We start from the raw sequence: 15,244 nt of genomic DNA, 5'->3' as shown, positions 1-15,244 counted from the left end.
CACTCGCCTGAGTCCCTCCCCCCATGTGGGGCTGGCCTGAGCCGCTCACGCGAGCCCCCCTCCCTATGTAGAGGGTAGACAGGGCTGGGGCGAGCAGCAAAGCACATACGGGATAGGCCGACTATTTCCCAAAGGCTGGGGCCAGCGTCACTGCTCACCCGAGCCCTGCCTGCCCCCCGCTGGATCCCGGCCTCTCCCCCACTGCATGGGGCTGCTCGCCTCCCCCACGTTCCTCTGCACCCCACTACCTTGACAAAACTGGGTGTTTGTCCCGTTTGCCCTTGGAGACAAATGCCCACTTTCGCCAAAAAAAGAGTCGGGACGCCCGGGACATGGCTTAAAAAAAGGACTTGTCCCAGCCGAAACGGGACGTCGGGTTACCCTACCCATCTTTCTCAGTGTGGCACCATTGAGCGCGTGGCCGGCTGGATTCCGCCAGGGCTGATGGACTCTGTGGCTTTGCCCTCTCTGCATCTCCCTTTCTCCTCTCCCCGCAGGGCAAGCGTGTGATCGGGGAGGACGGCGCCGAGGGCTACAGTGACTTGTTCCAGGAGAACGCCATGCTCCAGAAGGAGAACGCCACCTTGCGCATGAGGGTGAAGGCCATGCAGGAGGCCATTGATGCCATCAACAGCCGGGTCACCCACCTGATGAGCCAGGAGGCTAATTTGATACTGGCTAAGGCAGGTGAGGATGGGCATCTCCGGAGAACGTGTATGCGAGGTGGGGCATGAGGATCGGTCCCACGAAAATTACAGCCACCCCAGAGCTCAGGTCCAAGGGCAGTTGAGTGGCAGCCCAGCTGCTAGGTGTTTCTGATCTAGTCCGTGATCCTAATTCTGTCCCTCCAGGTGATGGCAACGAGGCCATCGGCGCCCTGATTCAGAACTACATCCGGGAGATCGAGGAGCTCAGGTGGGTGTGGGTCACGTTCTCTCCTTCCGCCCATCTGGGGGGGCCGCGTATCGCGTGCAGCTTGAGAGGACCTGCAAAGAGGCAGTGCGGGCTAGCGGGGGGGCTGCTGACCTGGGGCTCTGGAGGCCCAGATTCCCTCTCTGGCTCTGCCGCTCCCGGCTGGGTGACTGGTGCCGCGGGCACTGGGTTCAAATAGTAGGCTGGCATCGCAGCTCTGCCAATGACCTCGGGCAAGTCACTTCCCCCTCTCTTGCCTTTGGTCTGATGCGACCATTTAGATTGTCGGTGCTTTGGGGCAGCGCCCGTCTCACGGGTGTGTGCAGCACCTGGCACAACAGGGCCTCGATCCCGTCTCTCTCGGTGCTGCTGAAATATAAATAAAAGCCCACATTCGAGATGGAAATGTCTCCATCCTGTAGGGCGTCCTGTCCGGCCCTTGTGCTCCCAAGCTTTCTCTGGAGCCTTGGCTGATCCAGACTTAAATGCCTCCCAGGGGTACATTGAAATGCAGTCTGATAGCTAGTGCTGCTCATAAATGTGGATTTCGTGCTGGAGAAACTGACAACCCTGGAGACAGGAATCCCCTTGCTCGTTCTGGGCCAGATTCTCAGCTGGTGGAAAATCAGCGTTGTCCCACTGGGGTCCCTGGAGCAATGCCGATTTACGCCCCTCCCGCTGAGGATCCAGACCCCCGTCCGTAATGCTAGAAAACAGAGGTGCCCCACCATGTCTAGCGCAGCCGCTGCTGAAGATTAACCCTTAGGCTGCCATGTCAGCGTATCACCGTGGCTGTTGAGAACTGGCTGTCGGCCATAGGGTTGCTTCTCTCCCGTTAGCGTTCAGACCTGGTGGGAAGCCCTGGGGCCTTTGTGACGTGGCCTGGGCTGCATTGCCATCTAAGTGAAGGCACTAAATCCGTGAAGTGGCATCTGCTGTGACTCTTTGGTCCCACGAGAGGCATGCAGATGGTTAGTGGTGGCCATGCCAGCTTTCCTTCCCTGCGATGTCCCTCTGCAGCACCCCTCCCCGGGAGCAGAGCCCTGAGCCCCTTTGACCGAGCTGAGCGAGGGCAGTTTAGGTTCCAGAAACACACACTCTCCCGGTCACCCCTCCTTAGAGGTTGGCGGGCGGGGGGTGTATTTTCCCCTGGGGTGTTTGGACATCTGCCCAGGGCAGCAGATCTCGTAGCCAAAAGCCCCTCCGATCTCCAGGACAAAGCTCTTGGAGAGCGAAGCCATGAACGAGTCGCTCCGCCGGAGTCTGTCGCGGGTCTCCTCCAGGCCCCCGTACTCCCTGGGCTCATCTCCAGGCCCAGGCCTGGGGGCGCTCAGCAGCCCCGTGGTCTCCATGGAGGCAGAGGCCACTGAAGTCCTCCGGCGGGCCAAGCAGGACCTGGAGCGGCTGAAGAAGGAGACCAAGCAGCGGAGGAAGAGGTGATGGCCAACTCCTTGCTGGGAACAGAGCGGGGAGGGGGGCTGTTCTGGGTGCTCCCACCCCTGGCTCTTCATTATTATGGCAGGACCATAGTTATTGGGATGCCCACTTCTCCCTTGGCTTCCAGCCCTGGCACCCTCCAGCCCCCATCAGCCCTGCTGGTCCAGACATTGTCCTGCCCCATCCCTAGGGGAAGCCAAAGCCATACAGCAGAGAATCAGGACTCCTGGGTTCTTTTCTCAGCTCTGCCTCTGACGTGCCACCTGACCTTGGGTGAGTCCCTTCCCCTCCTTGTGCCTCAGTCTCTCCATCTGGTAACACTGCCTGGCCCGTCTCTCTGGAGGGCAGTGAAGCTGGGTTCCTGAAGGGCTCTGAGACGGAGGGTGTTGGGGATGTATGGTCTAAGGGGACCGTGTGCCAGGGCTCCCCTGTCACCGGGGTTCATCCCGTCTCTTCCTGGCAGCCCGGAGAAGGAGGCCTTTAAGAAGAGGCCAAAGCTGCAGCAGGAGAACGGGGAGGAGACGGACGAGAACGAGGAGGTGAGGGAGGCTTCCCTCGTGGAGTGGGGGGTGGGAGCCCGATTGCTAGCCAGAATGCCAGCGACCTTCTCTGTGCCTCGCCGGCACTTGGGGCAGCTGTGTCCTGCCGCACCCTGGGAGGTGGGGCAAAGCCCAGCCTGTTTGTGGTAGTCGCAGGGGATCCGGGGGGCAGGGGCAGGGTTCATGACCACCCCCCATAGGGCAGCCAGTCTGCTGCTGTTTGGCCCCGCCTAGGTGTGGAGAGTGGGGGCAGGGCATGGCCGAGGATGGCGGGTAAGACAGTCCCCTCTGCCCCCTGGCAGTGCCCTGTGCCATCTGACACCCTGGCAACAGGTGGGGCAGGGCAATTAGCCACAGGCCTTTCCATGCAGCTGGGCTTTGTCCCGTGAACCGTGTCCCCTCTGCCCCAGCCGTCCCGGAGGTTCTCATCAGGTCCTTCATTTTCAGCTGCCATCTCAGTGGGGAGGGTGGGGGGAGCTCCCCAGACATGGCCCACTCCCTTTGCACACAGGGATCAGCCCTGCCCCTGGCCCCGGGTCAAACGTCCTCTCTCCTGCCTCTGCCTGGCACTGGTTTCCGAGGCAATCGCTTTAATTCACCCACATCTGGGGGTGGCGGATGGGGAGAGGCCTGAGCCCCTGCGACAATAGGAGAGGGGCCGAAGGCTCCTGATCTCTGCCCTAACCCTGCGCTTGTTTCCCAGGAGGAGGAGGAGCGGGAGGAGAGTGGCTGTGAGGATGAGGACGAGGATTCGGGCAGCGAGGAGAGCCTGGTGGACTCGGACTCCGATGCGGAGGAGAAGGGTAACTCGGAGGGCACGGCGCCCAGTTCTGTGCTTAGGCTGGGGCAGGGGATATCTGCAGTGACTCAGGGCTGTGCCCCTTTTGGGGAGGCGGTAGGCGGCTGCAGTGGGCCTGTAGGGTGAGCTGGGCAGGTCTTGGCTGGAGGTGCACGAGGTGCCAGTCAGGGTGCTAAGGTGGTCCGGCTCAGCTGGTGCTCAGTGGCACAGGCCTGGCTGCCAAGCTCTGTCCCTTCCTCCTCAGCCCCCCGCATTCGCCTTCGGGTACCCAGGCAAGGCTAAGACCGCAGGAGCGAGATGCCATCCCCTCTGAGTCCTGCCTCATTTGCCTCCTTTCCTCTGCAATGCCAGAGTCCATAGGGGACCCGTGAGCCAGGCACTGCCCCTCCCCTCTCCAGGCTGGCCCAGGGCTGCCTGGCTCTCTCCTCCTGACCTCCCCGGGGCTGCCTGGCTGACTGACTCTCCCCCCACCTCTAGTGGTGAATTTCCAGGCTGATCTGGCCGACCTGACCTGCGAGATCGAGATCAAGCAGAAGCTGATTGACGAGCTGGAGAACAGCCAGCGGCGCCTGCAGACCCTCAAGCACCAGTACGAGGAGAAGCTAATCCTGCTGCAGAACAAGATCCGCGACACCCAGCTGGAGAGGGACCGGGTGCTGCAGAACCTCAGTACGGGCAGTGCCCCCTCCACCCCCCGGCTCATCCCACCGCACGGGTCCTCTGAGCCAGCGCTGGCAGGAGAAACCCTGGGGTTCTCCCGGCGCCCAGTGAGGCCCAAACTGGGCTGCTGCCCCCTGCATTCCATGTCCCTCTTGCGGTCCCCAGAGATTCCCGCTGGCTGCTCAGTGTCTGGCTTCCCAGCTCCTGGGATCGATCCTTCTCCTCGGCTGTGTGCCACTTGTCCCGCCTCTTGATCAGGGCTGGGCCTGGTGACCCCGTGACCTCCCAGCTGTGCAGCCCTGTGGGGAGACAGTGGGTGTAGGGCCCAGGGAAAGTCCCTTCTCTCGGAGGAGCTCCAAGCTCTGACACACGTTAATGAGCTCTGCCCCCTTGCGAGACTGGGCCAGGCAAAGAGGCAAAACCATCTGGCATCTGCGGCCAAGCTCCCAGCTGCTCCCGACTTCCTCCCAGTGAGGAAACTGTGGCTCTCCAATGCAGGAGCAGCAGCGTAGCCTGCCCATGCAGAGAGCTCCATCTCGAGGGCTTTTCAGTCCTGGGCATCTTCCCCGAGTGGGGCAGCTGATGCTATAACTGAGACTTTAGTGATTGAGACACCTGCCCCCAGCTGAGTCCCACCAAACTCCTCTCAGCAGCATCCCCCTCTGGGCTGAACAGCAATGGCTGCCTGGAGGAGAACAGTGTGCACCCAGTCCCTGGAGCGGTGTGGTCCCTGGCACATGCCTGGCACTGCTCTGCTACTGGGGTTATTGGTCTAAAATAGGCCCATGGTTCTGGCTTGCAGGCAATGACTGGTCTGGGCTACTCGGCCATTGAACATCTCCTGAGCTGCTGGACCAGGCAGGCTTGTCCCTGGAGGCCAAGAGTTAATCTAAAGTGCCCCCCACTGAGGGTGCTTTCCCTGGGGGCCTGGTGGGTCCAGGGGGCAGCTGGGTGGGATGGAGCGTGATGGGCTTGGCCTAGCCTGGCACTCTGAGCGTCTCTGCGCCACCCCCTTCAGGCACCATGGAATGCTACACGGAGGAGAAGGCCAACAAGATCAAGGCGGACTACGAGAAGCGGCTGAAGGAGATGAATCGGAACCTGCAGAAGCTGCAGGCAGCCCAGAAGGAACGTGCTTGCCTGCTCAAGAACCAGTCGCGCTATGAGCGGGAGCTCAAGAAGCTGCAGGCTGAGGTGGCAGAGATGAAGAAGGCAAAGGTACCTGGCTGGGCAGAGGAGGAGGGGGCTGGAGGGGCATGGCCTGCTTGTGCTAGCTCTTCAAACTGGGGAGGGACGGTGGATGGGCACAGCCCCTTGTGCACACTCCTTATGCTGGGTGTGGCTGTCGGGGGGCCCGCAGGTGGCACTGATGAAGCAGATGCGGGAGGAGCAGCAGCAGCGGAGGCGGCTGGTGGAGACCAAGCGGAATCGGGAGATCGCCCAGCTGAAGAAGGAGCAGTGCAGGCAGGAGGTGAGAACCCAGCTCCTCACCAGGGCTCTGCAGATAGGGCAGCTCTGGCTGGGGCCTGTGCCCCTCACTCAGCTCTGAGCTCCCACACCGGCTGGCCAGGGTGCAGTGGGGAGTGCGGGTTCTCCAAGGGGTCTGGGCCTTTCCTGGGGAGATGCCCCAAGCCAGGCTCCTTGGGACCAGATGGGGAGGGTGCTGGAGAGCCCTCGCTAATGCATGATGTGTCAGGTCCCCTCTCCTGTGCACAGGTGAGCAGTTACCTGGGTGAGCCAGCCTGCACCCAGAGTCCCTGACGCAGGGTGGGGCAGGGGCAGGGGAGCCCCTGTGACGGGGCAGGGCTGAGACAGGGAGTGGGGCCATTCAGGATATGGGGCAGCAGGGGAGCCCTGCAAAGCTGGGGCTGAGCCGCAGGGATGGCTGAGCAAGGCGATGGGAAATCTGGAGCAAGCGCTGCACCAACAGAGGACCGGATTCCACTCTCTATTACGCTCGTTGTAAATCTGGAGTAACTGCATTGACATTAGCGGAGTCGCTCCAGATTTGCACTGCTGCTGCTGCGATGTGAATCCAGCCGTCACCTGCATCAAGAACATTCCACGTTCAGTCCTGCCCTACCTCTGCTCGACAGTGTGTTAGAGCTCTTCCGGGTGCCTGGCCGCTGGGATCAGTGCCCGGTTTGGCCCCCAGGCCCGCTCCTCTCAGAGCCCGTGTTGGGCCACTGGCCGGCCAAGGCCTGCAGGTCAAGCCAGGAATGGGGCCGGCAGCATAGAACAGCGTAAAACCCTGCCTGGTTGGGGAGCTGCGTGCTGAGCACCCTGTGCGGAAACCAGCCACCCCACCGACTGTCTGGGGACTCCTCCTCCTGCTGAAGGCGCAGCATGTCCCCTCTCCCAACCACTGTCCATCTGTCTGTCTATCCCTTGAGATCAGCACCTGGTGGGGTGGCAGGTTCCGCCTTCCCCAGGTCAGAGGAGGTGATTGCTTCCTCTTGCATCTCTGGTTGCTGCTCAGGGCAGGTACAAATGCCACAGTGCTGCCATCGGTTACAGCAGAATAAATCCCGATTAGCCCCAGTTGCTCCAGGTTTTATACCGCTGCTGGTGAGATCAAAATCTGGCCCATGGCCTGCACTGAGAACATGCCATGTGCTGGCCCCAGGCAAGGGGGTGGGGGAGCCCTGGGTCCCCTCCCCTTCCCCCATTGCTGCCATGGGTTCTACCCCAGACCCTGGGTTCCTCTTTAGCGGCTCATGCCCGCTCAGGACTCGACTGAGGCTCGGCTTCTCTCCTGCGCAGTTTCAGATCCGGGCGCTGGAGTCTCAGAAGCGGCAGCAGGAAATCGTGCTGCGAAGGAAAACCCAGGAGGTGAGTGCCAGCCCCTGCACCTGCGGGCGTCTGGAGAGCTGCTCGCGGGGCTGTGACTGGGTGGGCGCTGAGGCCTGGCTCCTGGATCGGGCCGTTGACAGTGCAGGGCCCTGGGGCCTCTCCAGACGGAATAGTCCCCTCCGCTGTCCCAGTGGGTCGTGCTCCGCCAATGCTGGGTTGTTCCCAAAGCGCTGGCCCTGGGTGGGGTGGATTTCCCACAGAGCCTGGTGGTTTTATAGCCAGGAGTAACCAGGCAGGAGATGACAGTGATTGTGGGGGAGGAAACGCCTGCCTCCGGGGGCAGCTGATCTTCTGGGGTCACGAAGGAGGAATTCTCTGCGTGCCATGTGCGACCATGCACAACAGGCTGTGTCCCCCTCCCTCCTTCCTGGAGCTGGGTCCTGGCAGCCGAGTTGGTCACGTGACTCGTCCAGGCTGCCTCCTGCCCCAGCACCCGTACAGCTCGCGGGACGGTGCGGTGCTTCGATCCCAGCCTCTTCCCAGCCCCTCCTGATGCATTGTGGGAAACTGCTATCCACGGGTACCGGACCTTCACCCAGCCCAGATAAGCTCAGCTCTCTTGAAAGGTGCTCAGCTGCTCCCAGGCTCACTTTGCCACCTGAGAAGCGTTGGAGTCGCTCTGCGGCTGGGGGGCGATGCCCCCTGCGGGTGTTCCCAGGAGGCCCAGCCCTCAGGCACTGCTCTCACCCAGGTCTCTGCTCTGCGCCGCCTGGCCAAGCCCATGTCGGACCGGGTCTCTGGGAGGCTGAGTCAGAAGCCAGCCATGCTGGACTCAGGTGCGGAGGTGTCCGCCAGCACCACCTCCTCGGAACCGGAGTCCGGCTCTCGCTCAGTCTCCAGCATCGTGCGCCAGTGGAACCGGAAAATTGACCACTTCCTGGGAGACCCTTCGCCCTCCATGAATGGGGCTCGGCCCATCAGGTCAGACCAGTGCTTCCGAATCAGTGTCCCCCGTGGCCTCGTTCCCTGCTTGGCCCTCAGGCTCCTGGGTGTTAGATGGGAGCAGAGTTCTGTGGGAACACGGGAAACAATCGCTCTATCATCGTGGGCGACTCTGCCATGTGATTTGACACGTGAGACTCTCCATATTGGCTGGAGGCAGACCTGATGTGTAAATGCCCCTCTGTCCTGAGCACTAGCGGGCGTGATGGCCGAGCGCCCGCCTGGTGGAAGCCCCCTGACCATGTCCCATCCCACTGCAGGAAGAAGTTCCCAAAGAAGGGGATGAGCCAGACCTTCAGCAAGGCGGCCCGGATCAAGTGGCAGTCGGTGGAGCGGCGCATCTTTGACGTCGTCATGCAGAGGATGACCATCGTCAACCTGGAGGCAGACATGGAGCGGCTGATCAAGGTGAGGTGTGGGGGGCAGTGCCCTGGTGGGGATTGGGTGGCCTGAGCATGACCGAGGGCCAGGAGTGCAGGGAGGCTGCTGGCACCTGGACAGCGCCGGCTGAGGCGTTTCCTTCCCACCCGCCCCCCAGAAACACGAGGAGCTGGCGCTGCTGCAGGAGGCGCTGCAGGGGAAGAGGGGAAAGCTGCAGGCGGAGAGCCCGGAGGAGCAGAAGGGCCTGCAGGAGCTGAACGAGGAGATCGAGGTGCTGACAGCCAACATTGACTACATCAACGACAGCATCGCCGACTGCCAGGCCACCATCATGCAGCTGGAGGAGACCAAGGTGCCAGGGGAGGGGGCCTGCGGGCGGGGGTGAGGTGCAGGGGGTCTGTATATGGGGAGTTGGTCTCACGGGAGGGGGAGCAGGGGAGATCACCCCAGGGCATTGTATGCTGTAAGGGAAAGGGGGTGCTCTGGGGGCTGGTTGATAGTTGGGGTGGGGACTGGGCGTGAGCAGGAGGCTGGCTGGCTGGACTCTTCCTCTAGGCTGTTTAAGCATAAGGGGTGCAGGAGGCAGGTTTGCAGGGTCCTCTTGCTTTCTAAGCTCCAACTTCTGGGCTGAAACGTTGTGTCGTGGGTCACGCAGGGAGTCAGGGCCGAGCTGGCTCCCTGCTCTTAGCCCCCAGAGCTCGCCCCCTCCCTACAGAAACGTCACAGAGCAGCTGTTGCAGTCTGGCTGCTTTCTCTGCTTGTTTGCTGATGACGGCTGTATAAGGCCCAGTTCAGCAGGTGCCTGAGCACTCACGGGGCTGGTGCGATAGGCTGCTGTAGGCCCATGGGCGCCAGGCTAACGGACATGGCTGTGGCTTGGCTTGGACCAGCAGAGGCCAAGAATCAGCCGTCTTCAGCTGCACGGTCTGCAAGGCCGGGGCCAGGATTTAGGAAGCCCCTTATATATTGGTCCGTCACCGTCAGGGTCTCCATCAGTGCTGGATGGTTTATTTGTGGAAGGGACGGCTGCGGAGAGCATGATGTCCACCACCAGCTTCTAGGCCCAACAGCCCTGATGGGAGTTCTGCACATGCTGGAGTCAGTGGAAGCCCTGTCCGTACCATGGGACAAATGTACCCATGGTGTATCCAGTGCTGCGGGCAAGGCGTGGTCTAGCCACGCTCAATCCTGTCTGTGTGCACAGAAAAAACCAGGTCAGCACCAGGCTCCAGCCTGGGTCGCCGCCAGGCTCCAAACATGCTTAGAACATGGGCTTTCTCCATTCCCTGCGTATACGGCAACACAACCTCCTGTGAGAAACTGCCTCGACCCAGCCCAGTTCCACAGTGGCGTTCCTGTAGCCTAGACCGAAGCCAAGCACGTGGGGCAGCCCGGTATTCAGAGCCAACTCCAGGTGTAGCCAGGAGAGAGGGTTGAATATGCTGTTTGCTTTTGTAGGAAATCTCAAACCCTTTTAGTTTTTCTTTTGAAATTTCCCAGGGGGAAGAAAAAATCAGTTTCTCTCTCTCCCCGCCCCGCCCCACCCCCTGAGAAACTGGAATTTTTGTGGTTTTTGAAAATCAGTTTTGATGGTTTAAGGCGAAAAAATTGAGGGTCTTGGGAAAGAGTTTCCCTTTTCTGAAACCGCGAAGTTGTGCTGAAAGCTGTTGTCAAACATTGAGTCTCTTTTCTGATGTCAAATTTTTGTAAAGGGAGGGTGGGATTTTGACCAAAAAGGAAATTTTTGTTTAATCAAATATTTCCACAGAGAAACAATAGCCTAATAATGAGGCCTTTCTCCCTGGCACCTGTCGGGTGTCTGTGCTGCAAGGCAAACCCCACAGCACAAGTCTCAGAGCCTGGATCCATTGCCTTGGCTCGCAGGGCTACGGGGCTAAAAGGAAGAGTGTAGACATTCACACAAGGGCTGGAGCCTGGGCTCTGGAGGGTCTTGGAGCCCATGAGCGGGAATGTCTACACTGCTACTTTTAGCCCCATAGTGCAAGCCCGAATCCTTTGGCCAGAGGCTCGCTGCTGTGGGTTTTTCTTTGCTGTGTGGACGCACCGTTAATGACATGGGGGGTCTGACCCAGGTTCAGCACAGTGTAGCTCTCTGCTCCTCTCCTAGCAGCTGGAGGTCATAAACAGGTTTTTAGTATATGTCTACGCTTAAAACCTTGCAGCTGTAGCAGATTAGGTGTAGACGCTCCCCGTCGGAGTAGGTAATCCACCTCCCAAGGAGGTGGCTGTTTAGTTTGGTCAGCAGAGCTACACTCTCCGGGATGGGGGCGGGGGGGGGGGGCAGGATTTTCATATCCTGGAGAGACATAGCTATGCTGGTATAAGTTCCCAGTGTAAACCTGCCCTTGGTCTGCTCTGGTCACCTGGCTAGCGAGCAGCTCCTGCCGTCCAGGCAGTAGAAGCTCCTCTTCTTTAGATCCGCAGGTGTGTGGTTCAGTCCCCATAGATGGCCCAATCAGGGGCCTGGTTCCAGGCACACATCCAGTGCGAGTGCTCATGCACAATATTGGCATGCAAGTCGTCGTCCCCGCCGCCTGCTCGCAGAGCGCCGGCGTCAGCCAGTCAAGGAACGCCCCCTGGTTCCATGGCGCTGGTGTCTCTCCTGGCCTTCTGCTTTCTGCCCTTCACCGCCCTCAGCGCCGTTCTAATTCCCCTCCCTCGGGGTCTCTCCTGCACCGTAGGAGGAGCTGGACTCCACCGACACCTCCGTGGTGATCAGCTCCTGCTCCTTGGCCGAGGTGCGCCTCCTGCTGGACAACTTCCTCAAGGCATCCATCGATAAGGTCAGGCAAAGGGCCTTCCAGTGGGGGTGCAGCTCTGGAGGGCGGGTCACAGAACATGGGATCCCAGGAGGCCCCCTGTTAGGGTGGGATCACAATTGCTGCAGGTCAGGTTTGGAGCCAGAGCTATTTGGCTGCGCCTGGGGCATCCTTTGTGCGTGGGTGAGGGAGACTGAGAGGCCTGCCTGGCCTGTGTGCTGCTGGACCCAGGGAGGGGAATGGGGTACAAGCAGCAGCTGAGTGAGGCTGGTGTGGAACCTGCATCTGTGCCCAGGGACAGGGACTGAAGCCAGGAGCTGATTTCCCGTCCCACCCACTGGCCCGTCCTGTGTGCTGGACGGAAGGTAACCTCCTGCTCCCGCCAAACAGGGGCTGCAGGTGGCTCAGAAAGAAGCCCAGATTCGCCTGCTGGAAGGGCGCCTGAGACAAACGGATGTGACCAGCTCCTCCCAGAACCATGTGATCCTGGATGCCCTGCGGGAGAAAGCGGAGTCCCACCCCGAGCTGCAGGCGCTCATCCACAACATGCAGCAAGGTGGGTGCTGGGCTTTTCCCTCCTGGGGACCCCCGTGAGTACTGGGCATTGGCTGGCAAAGCAGCCAGCAGCGCTGATGTGGGGCCTGGGGCTGGCAGCAGCTGGGAAGGCTTGGGGTGTTTCCCTGCCCATACAGATGGCACGTCTGCCCATTGGGACAGATGGAGCCCACCCCAGGGCTCTTGGCATTGCTCTGACCCTGTGGGCAGGAGTGATAGGCCCGCTTCATCCAGACGTATCAGCCCACATGGTCACAGCCTGTCCAGCCGTGAGGATGCACTGATGGCGCTTTGGTGGCAAAGAGTTAATGATACGATAGCAGTGGTCTGGGGGAGTCCCAAGGACCTAAAGGGCCACACGCTGATTGGCGACCGCCTGCTGGCTGGCTCTGATCGGACCAGCCCAGTGCGGTGCCCTCCCACCCTCTGTCGTGTTGACGCACCCTTGTTGGCTGTTCCTTGTGCAGAGAACGGCTACGCCAGCACGGATGAGGAGATCTCGGAGTTCAGCCTGGCCTCGGAGGGGAGGTAAGCGCCCCAGGGAGTGTGCAGTGTCCCAGCCTCGTGCGCCCCGAGCGGCGGGATCTATGGAGGGAGGGGGGCACATCTCTGTGGCACTCATTGGCAAGGTAGACCCGTTAGAGCTTGGCAGCTAAATTCTCCAGGTTCTGTCTGCACCGAGCATGCTCCAGCCCCTCGGAGCTCCTACGTGTGACCCGACGGTGCACAGGCTACTCCCACGCGATGACTGGCCGTGCTCAAACCAAGGCGTGCAGGGGCTGTACAGAACTGTCCCAGTAATCGTTCCTCTTGAGGGCCAGGGGCAAGACAGAGCTGGGAGGGAAGAGGGCCCCGAAAGGGACCGGGGGGATGGGCTGTACCTCGGGGAATGGGAGGAGGAACCATAGCCAGGCTGGTGTTATGGGGTAGGGGTGATGGGCAGTGGTTTCTTCCTTTAGCTTTAAGTTAAGCCTTAAAGGGGATCGGCCATTTAACCCTTTGTTTCCTACAGCTTCTCCCAGTCTTTCACCATGAAGGGCTCGGCCAGCCAGGACGACTTCAAGTTCAAGGTCAGTTCACGGCCACAGACAGGGCCGTTTAACGTCCAGATGTGGGGTCTTCGGTCCATTGTACCCCCTCTCCCTTTGTGCTCACGGCTGGGCGGTGGCCCTTGGCGGGAGTCTTCTCCATGGGCGGAATGTCTTGGGTCTGGAACTGAAATAGCCCGGGGTCTGGTCTCCTGGTGACGGCCGTGCCTGGCGTGTTACTTTGGCCCTATAAATGGCTCCTTGAATCGTAGAGCCCACTTTAAACCCCCAAATGCCACATCATTGAGCTGTACTGGGCTTCCCTGAATCCAGGCAAGGTGTCCTGGTGCTGTCTAGCCCTCCTCTGGGAGCAAATAAAACCCATGTGACACCCTGGTGCTGTGCGACCTTCCCAGAGGCTAATTGACTGGACCAGTCCCTCCATGTGCCGAATCCTCCTGGGAGAGCTGCTCCGGCACTCTGGGCCATACACGTTTCAGCCTTGCACAGGGGGTACTTCCTGTTGCCCTCATTAATGAGCTCATGAAACGTTAATGCTGGCAACCGGGGCCCAACTGAAAGGTTTCTCTAGATCTGCCACTGCTGGGTGCTTGGCCCCAGAGGCTTCTTGGAACTGAATGGCCAAGGGGCGCCAGCGTCTCAGACTCGCTCCACGTGCTACCCTTGGGGCAGTGAACTCCTCGCCTCTCAGCCCTCCCCTCCCTGTGCCACGCCATAGGGGGAACCTAAGCTGTCAGGCCAGATGAAGGCTGTGTCGGCCGAGTACCTGGGACCCACGCTGGACATCTCCACCAAGAACATCACCAAGTCCTTGGTGTCCCTCATGGAGATCAAGGAAGACGGGATCGGCTTTTCCATCCGGGATTCCTACTACAAGGATAAGGTCTCCCGCACCATCAGCCTGCCCACCCGCGGCAGCACCTTGTAAGCCCTGGCAAGCATGGGCCCCACGTGCTTACAGGCCCTTGGGGGAAGCGGTGGGCTGGGCCATCGTATTCTTCCCTTGGAGCCTTGAGTCTGGACTCCTCTCGGTCGACCTAGCCTGTCCCAGTATGCAGTGGTGGGGCTAGTATGCTCTGCCATCTTGGATTGCCAATGTCCACAAACTGCCCGTCGGGGGGACGGGGCCTGGGGAAGGCGGGGACAAACCGGGTTCTGCTGTCGGACAGAGTTGGGCGTCCAGTCTCCACAGCCCTCTTATCGAAGGCACGGAGCTGCCTTCTCCAGCAGCAGTCTCGGTGATGAAGCCAACAGGACCTGCGCTCACAGCGCAAACCCTTAGCCGGGGCCGCTGGCCTGGCCTTGGGACGTGCCGGGGCCTGATCCAGCCCGCTGGACCCCTGGCTCGGGAGGTGGATCTGTGCGCTGCCCCAGGGCTCTCGGCTCGCTTGCTCTGGGGTAGGCCTGTTCGGTCCTGAAGGGCCCTGGCCCCCAGGAGGGGCGATTACTGATCTGGTCTTGCTCTGTTCCAGCCCTAGGCAGTCCCGTGGCTCGGACACCTCGCCTCTGACCCGGAGGAAATCCTATGACTGGGGGCAGCCTGCCAGGTGAGTGGGGAGAGGCTGGAGAGCACATGGGCCTAGCTCCCCATCGGGGACCGGCCTGTGCACTCAGCTGTGCCCAGGCACGATGCTGGGGGCTGGATCCAGCTGTGCCATAGAATCATAGAATATCAGGGTTGGAAAGGACTCAGGAGGTCATCTAGTCCAACCCCCTGCTCAAAGCAGCACCAATCCCCAATAAAGCATCCCAGCCAGGGCTTTGTCAAGCTGGACCTTAAAAACCCCTAAGGAAGGAGATTCCACCACCTCCCTAGGGAACCCATTCCAGTGCTTCACCACCCTCCTAGTGAAATCGTTTTTCCTAATATCCAACCTAGACCTCCCTCACTGCAACTTGAGACATTACTCCTCATTCTGTCATTTGCCAAGCTCCATCCTCTTTGGCACCCCCCTTCAGGTAGTTGAAGGCTGCTATCAAATCCCCCCATACTCTTCTCTTCTGCAGACTAAACAAGCCCAGTTCCCTCAGCCTCTCCTCATAAGTCATGTACCCCAGGCCCCTAATCATTTTTGTTGCTCTCCGCTGGACTCTCTCCAATATGTCCACATTCTTTCTGTAGCGGGGGGCCCAAAACTGGATGCAATACTCCAGATGTGACTCACCAGTGCCGAATAGAGGGGAATAATCACTTCACCATGGGCTGGCACTGCAGGCCTCCCTGTGCTGAGTGGAGGTGCGGGGCAGGGGGTAGATCCCCGGACCAGGCTTGTGATCATGGGTCTCTTTCTGAACACCCCGGCTCAGGACTTCGGACGTTGGCTTCACGCCTCCCTC

The 15,244-nt window shown here is 60.4% G+C and overlaps 1 protein-coding gene across 1 annotated transcript in view; it reads left to right on the top strand.

Moving 5' to 3' along the window:
• Positions 1 to 15,244, top strand: part of LOC135983260 (kinesin-like protein KIF21B) — a 42,887-nt gene that overhangs the window by 12,997 nt on the left and 14,646 nt on the right. The window contains exons 9-26 of the mRNA XM_065594070.1: positions 498 to 687; positions 852 to 915; positions 2,127 to 2,348; positions 2,813 to 2,888; positions 3,592 to 3,691; positions 4,165 to 4,356; positions 5,366 to 5,565; positions 5,708 to 5,818; positions 7,111 to 7,179; positions 7,892 to 8,121; positions 8,403 to 8,550; positions 8,681 to 8,875; positions 11,226 to 11,327; positions 11,694 to 11,859; positions 12,326 to 12,386; positions 12,871 to 12,928; positions 13,626 to 13,831; positions 14,380 to 14,454. Of these exons, the coding sequence (XP_065450142.1) occupies positions 498 to 687; positions 852 to 915; positions 2,127 to 2,348; positions 2,813 to 2,888; positions 3,592 to 3,691; positions 4,165 to 4,356; positions 5,366 to 5,565; positions 5,708 to 5,818; positions 7,111 to 7,179; positions 7,892 to 8,121; positions 8,403 to 8,550; positions 8,681 to 8,875; positions 11,226 to 11,327; positions 11,694 to 11,859; positions 12,326 to 12,386; positions 12,871 to 12,928; positions 13,626 to 13,831; positions 14,380 to 14,454 (2,465 nt within the window). The remainder of the gene's footprint in view (positions 1 to 497; positions 688 to 851; positions 916 to 2,126; positions 2,349 to 2,812; positions 2,889 to 3,591; positions 3,692 to 4,164; positions 4,357 to 5,365; positions 5,566 to 5,707; positions 5,819 to 7,110; positions 7,180 to 7,891; positions 8,122 to 8,402; positions 8,551 to 8,680; positions 8,876 to 11,225; positions 11,328 to 11,693; positions 11,860 to 12,325; positions 12,387 to 12,870; positions 12,929 to 13,625; positions 13,832 to 14,379; positions 14,455 to 15,244) is intronic.

Source organism: Chrysemys picta, chromosome 4, assembly GCF_011386835.1.
Source record: "Chrysemys picta bellii isolate R12L10 chromosome 4, ASM1138683v2, whole genome shotgun sequence".
Classification (NCBI taxonomy): domain Eukaryota; kingdom Metazoa; phylum Chordata; order Testudines; family Emydidae; genus Chrysemys; species Chrysemys picta.
This window is presented reverse-complemented; position numbering and strand designations above follow the sequence as displayed.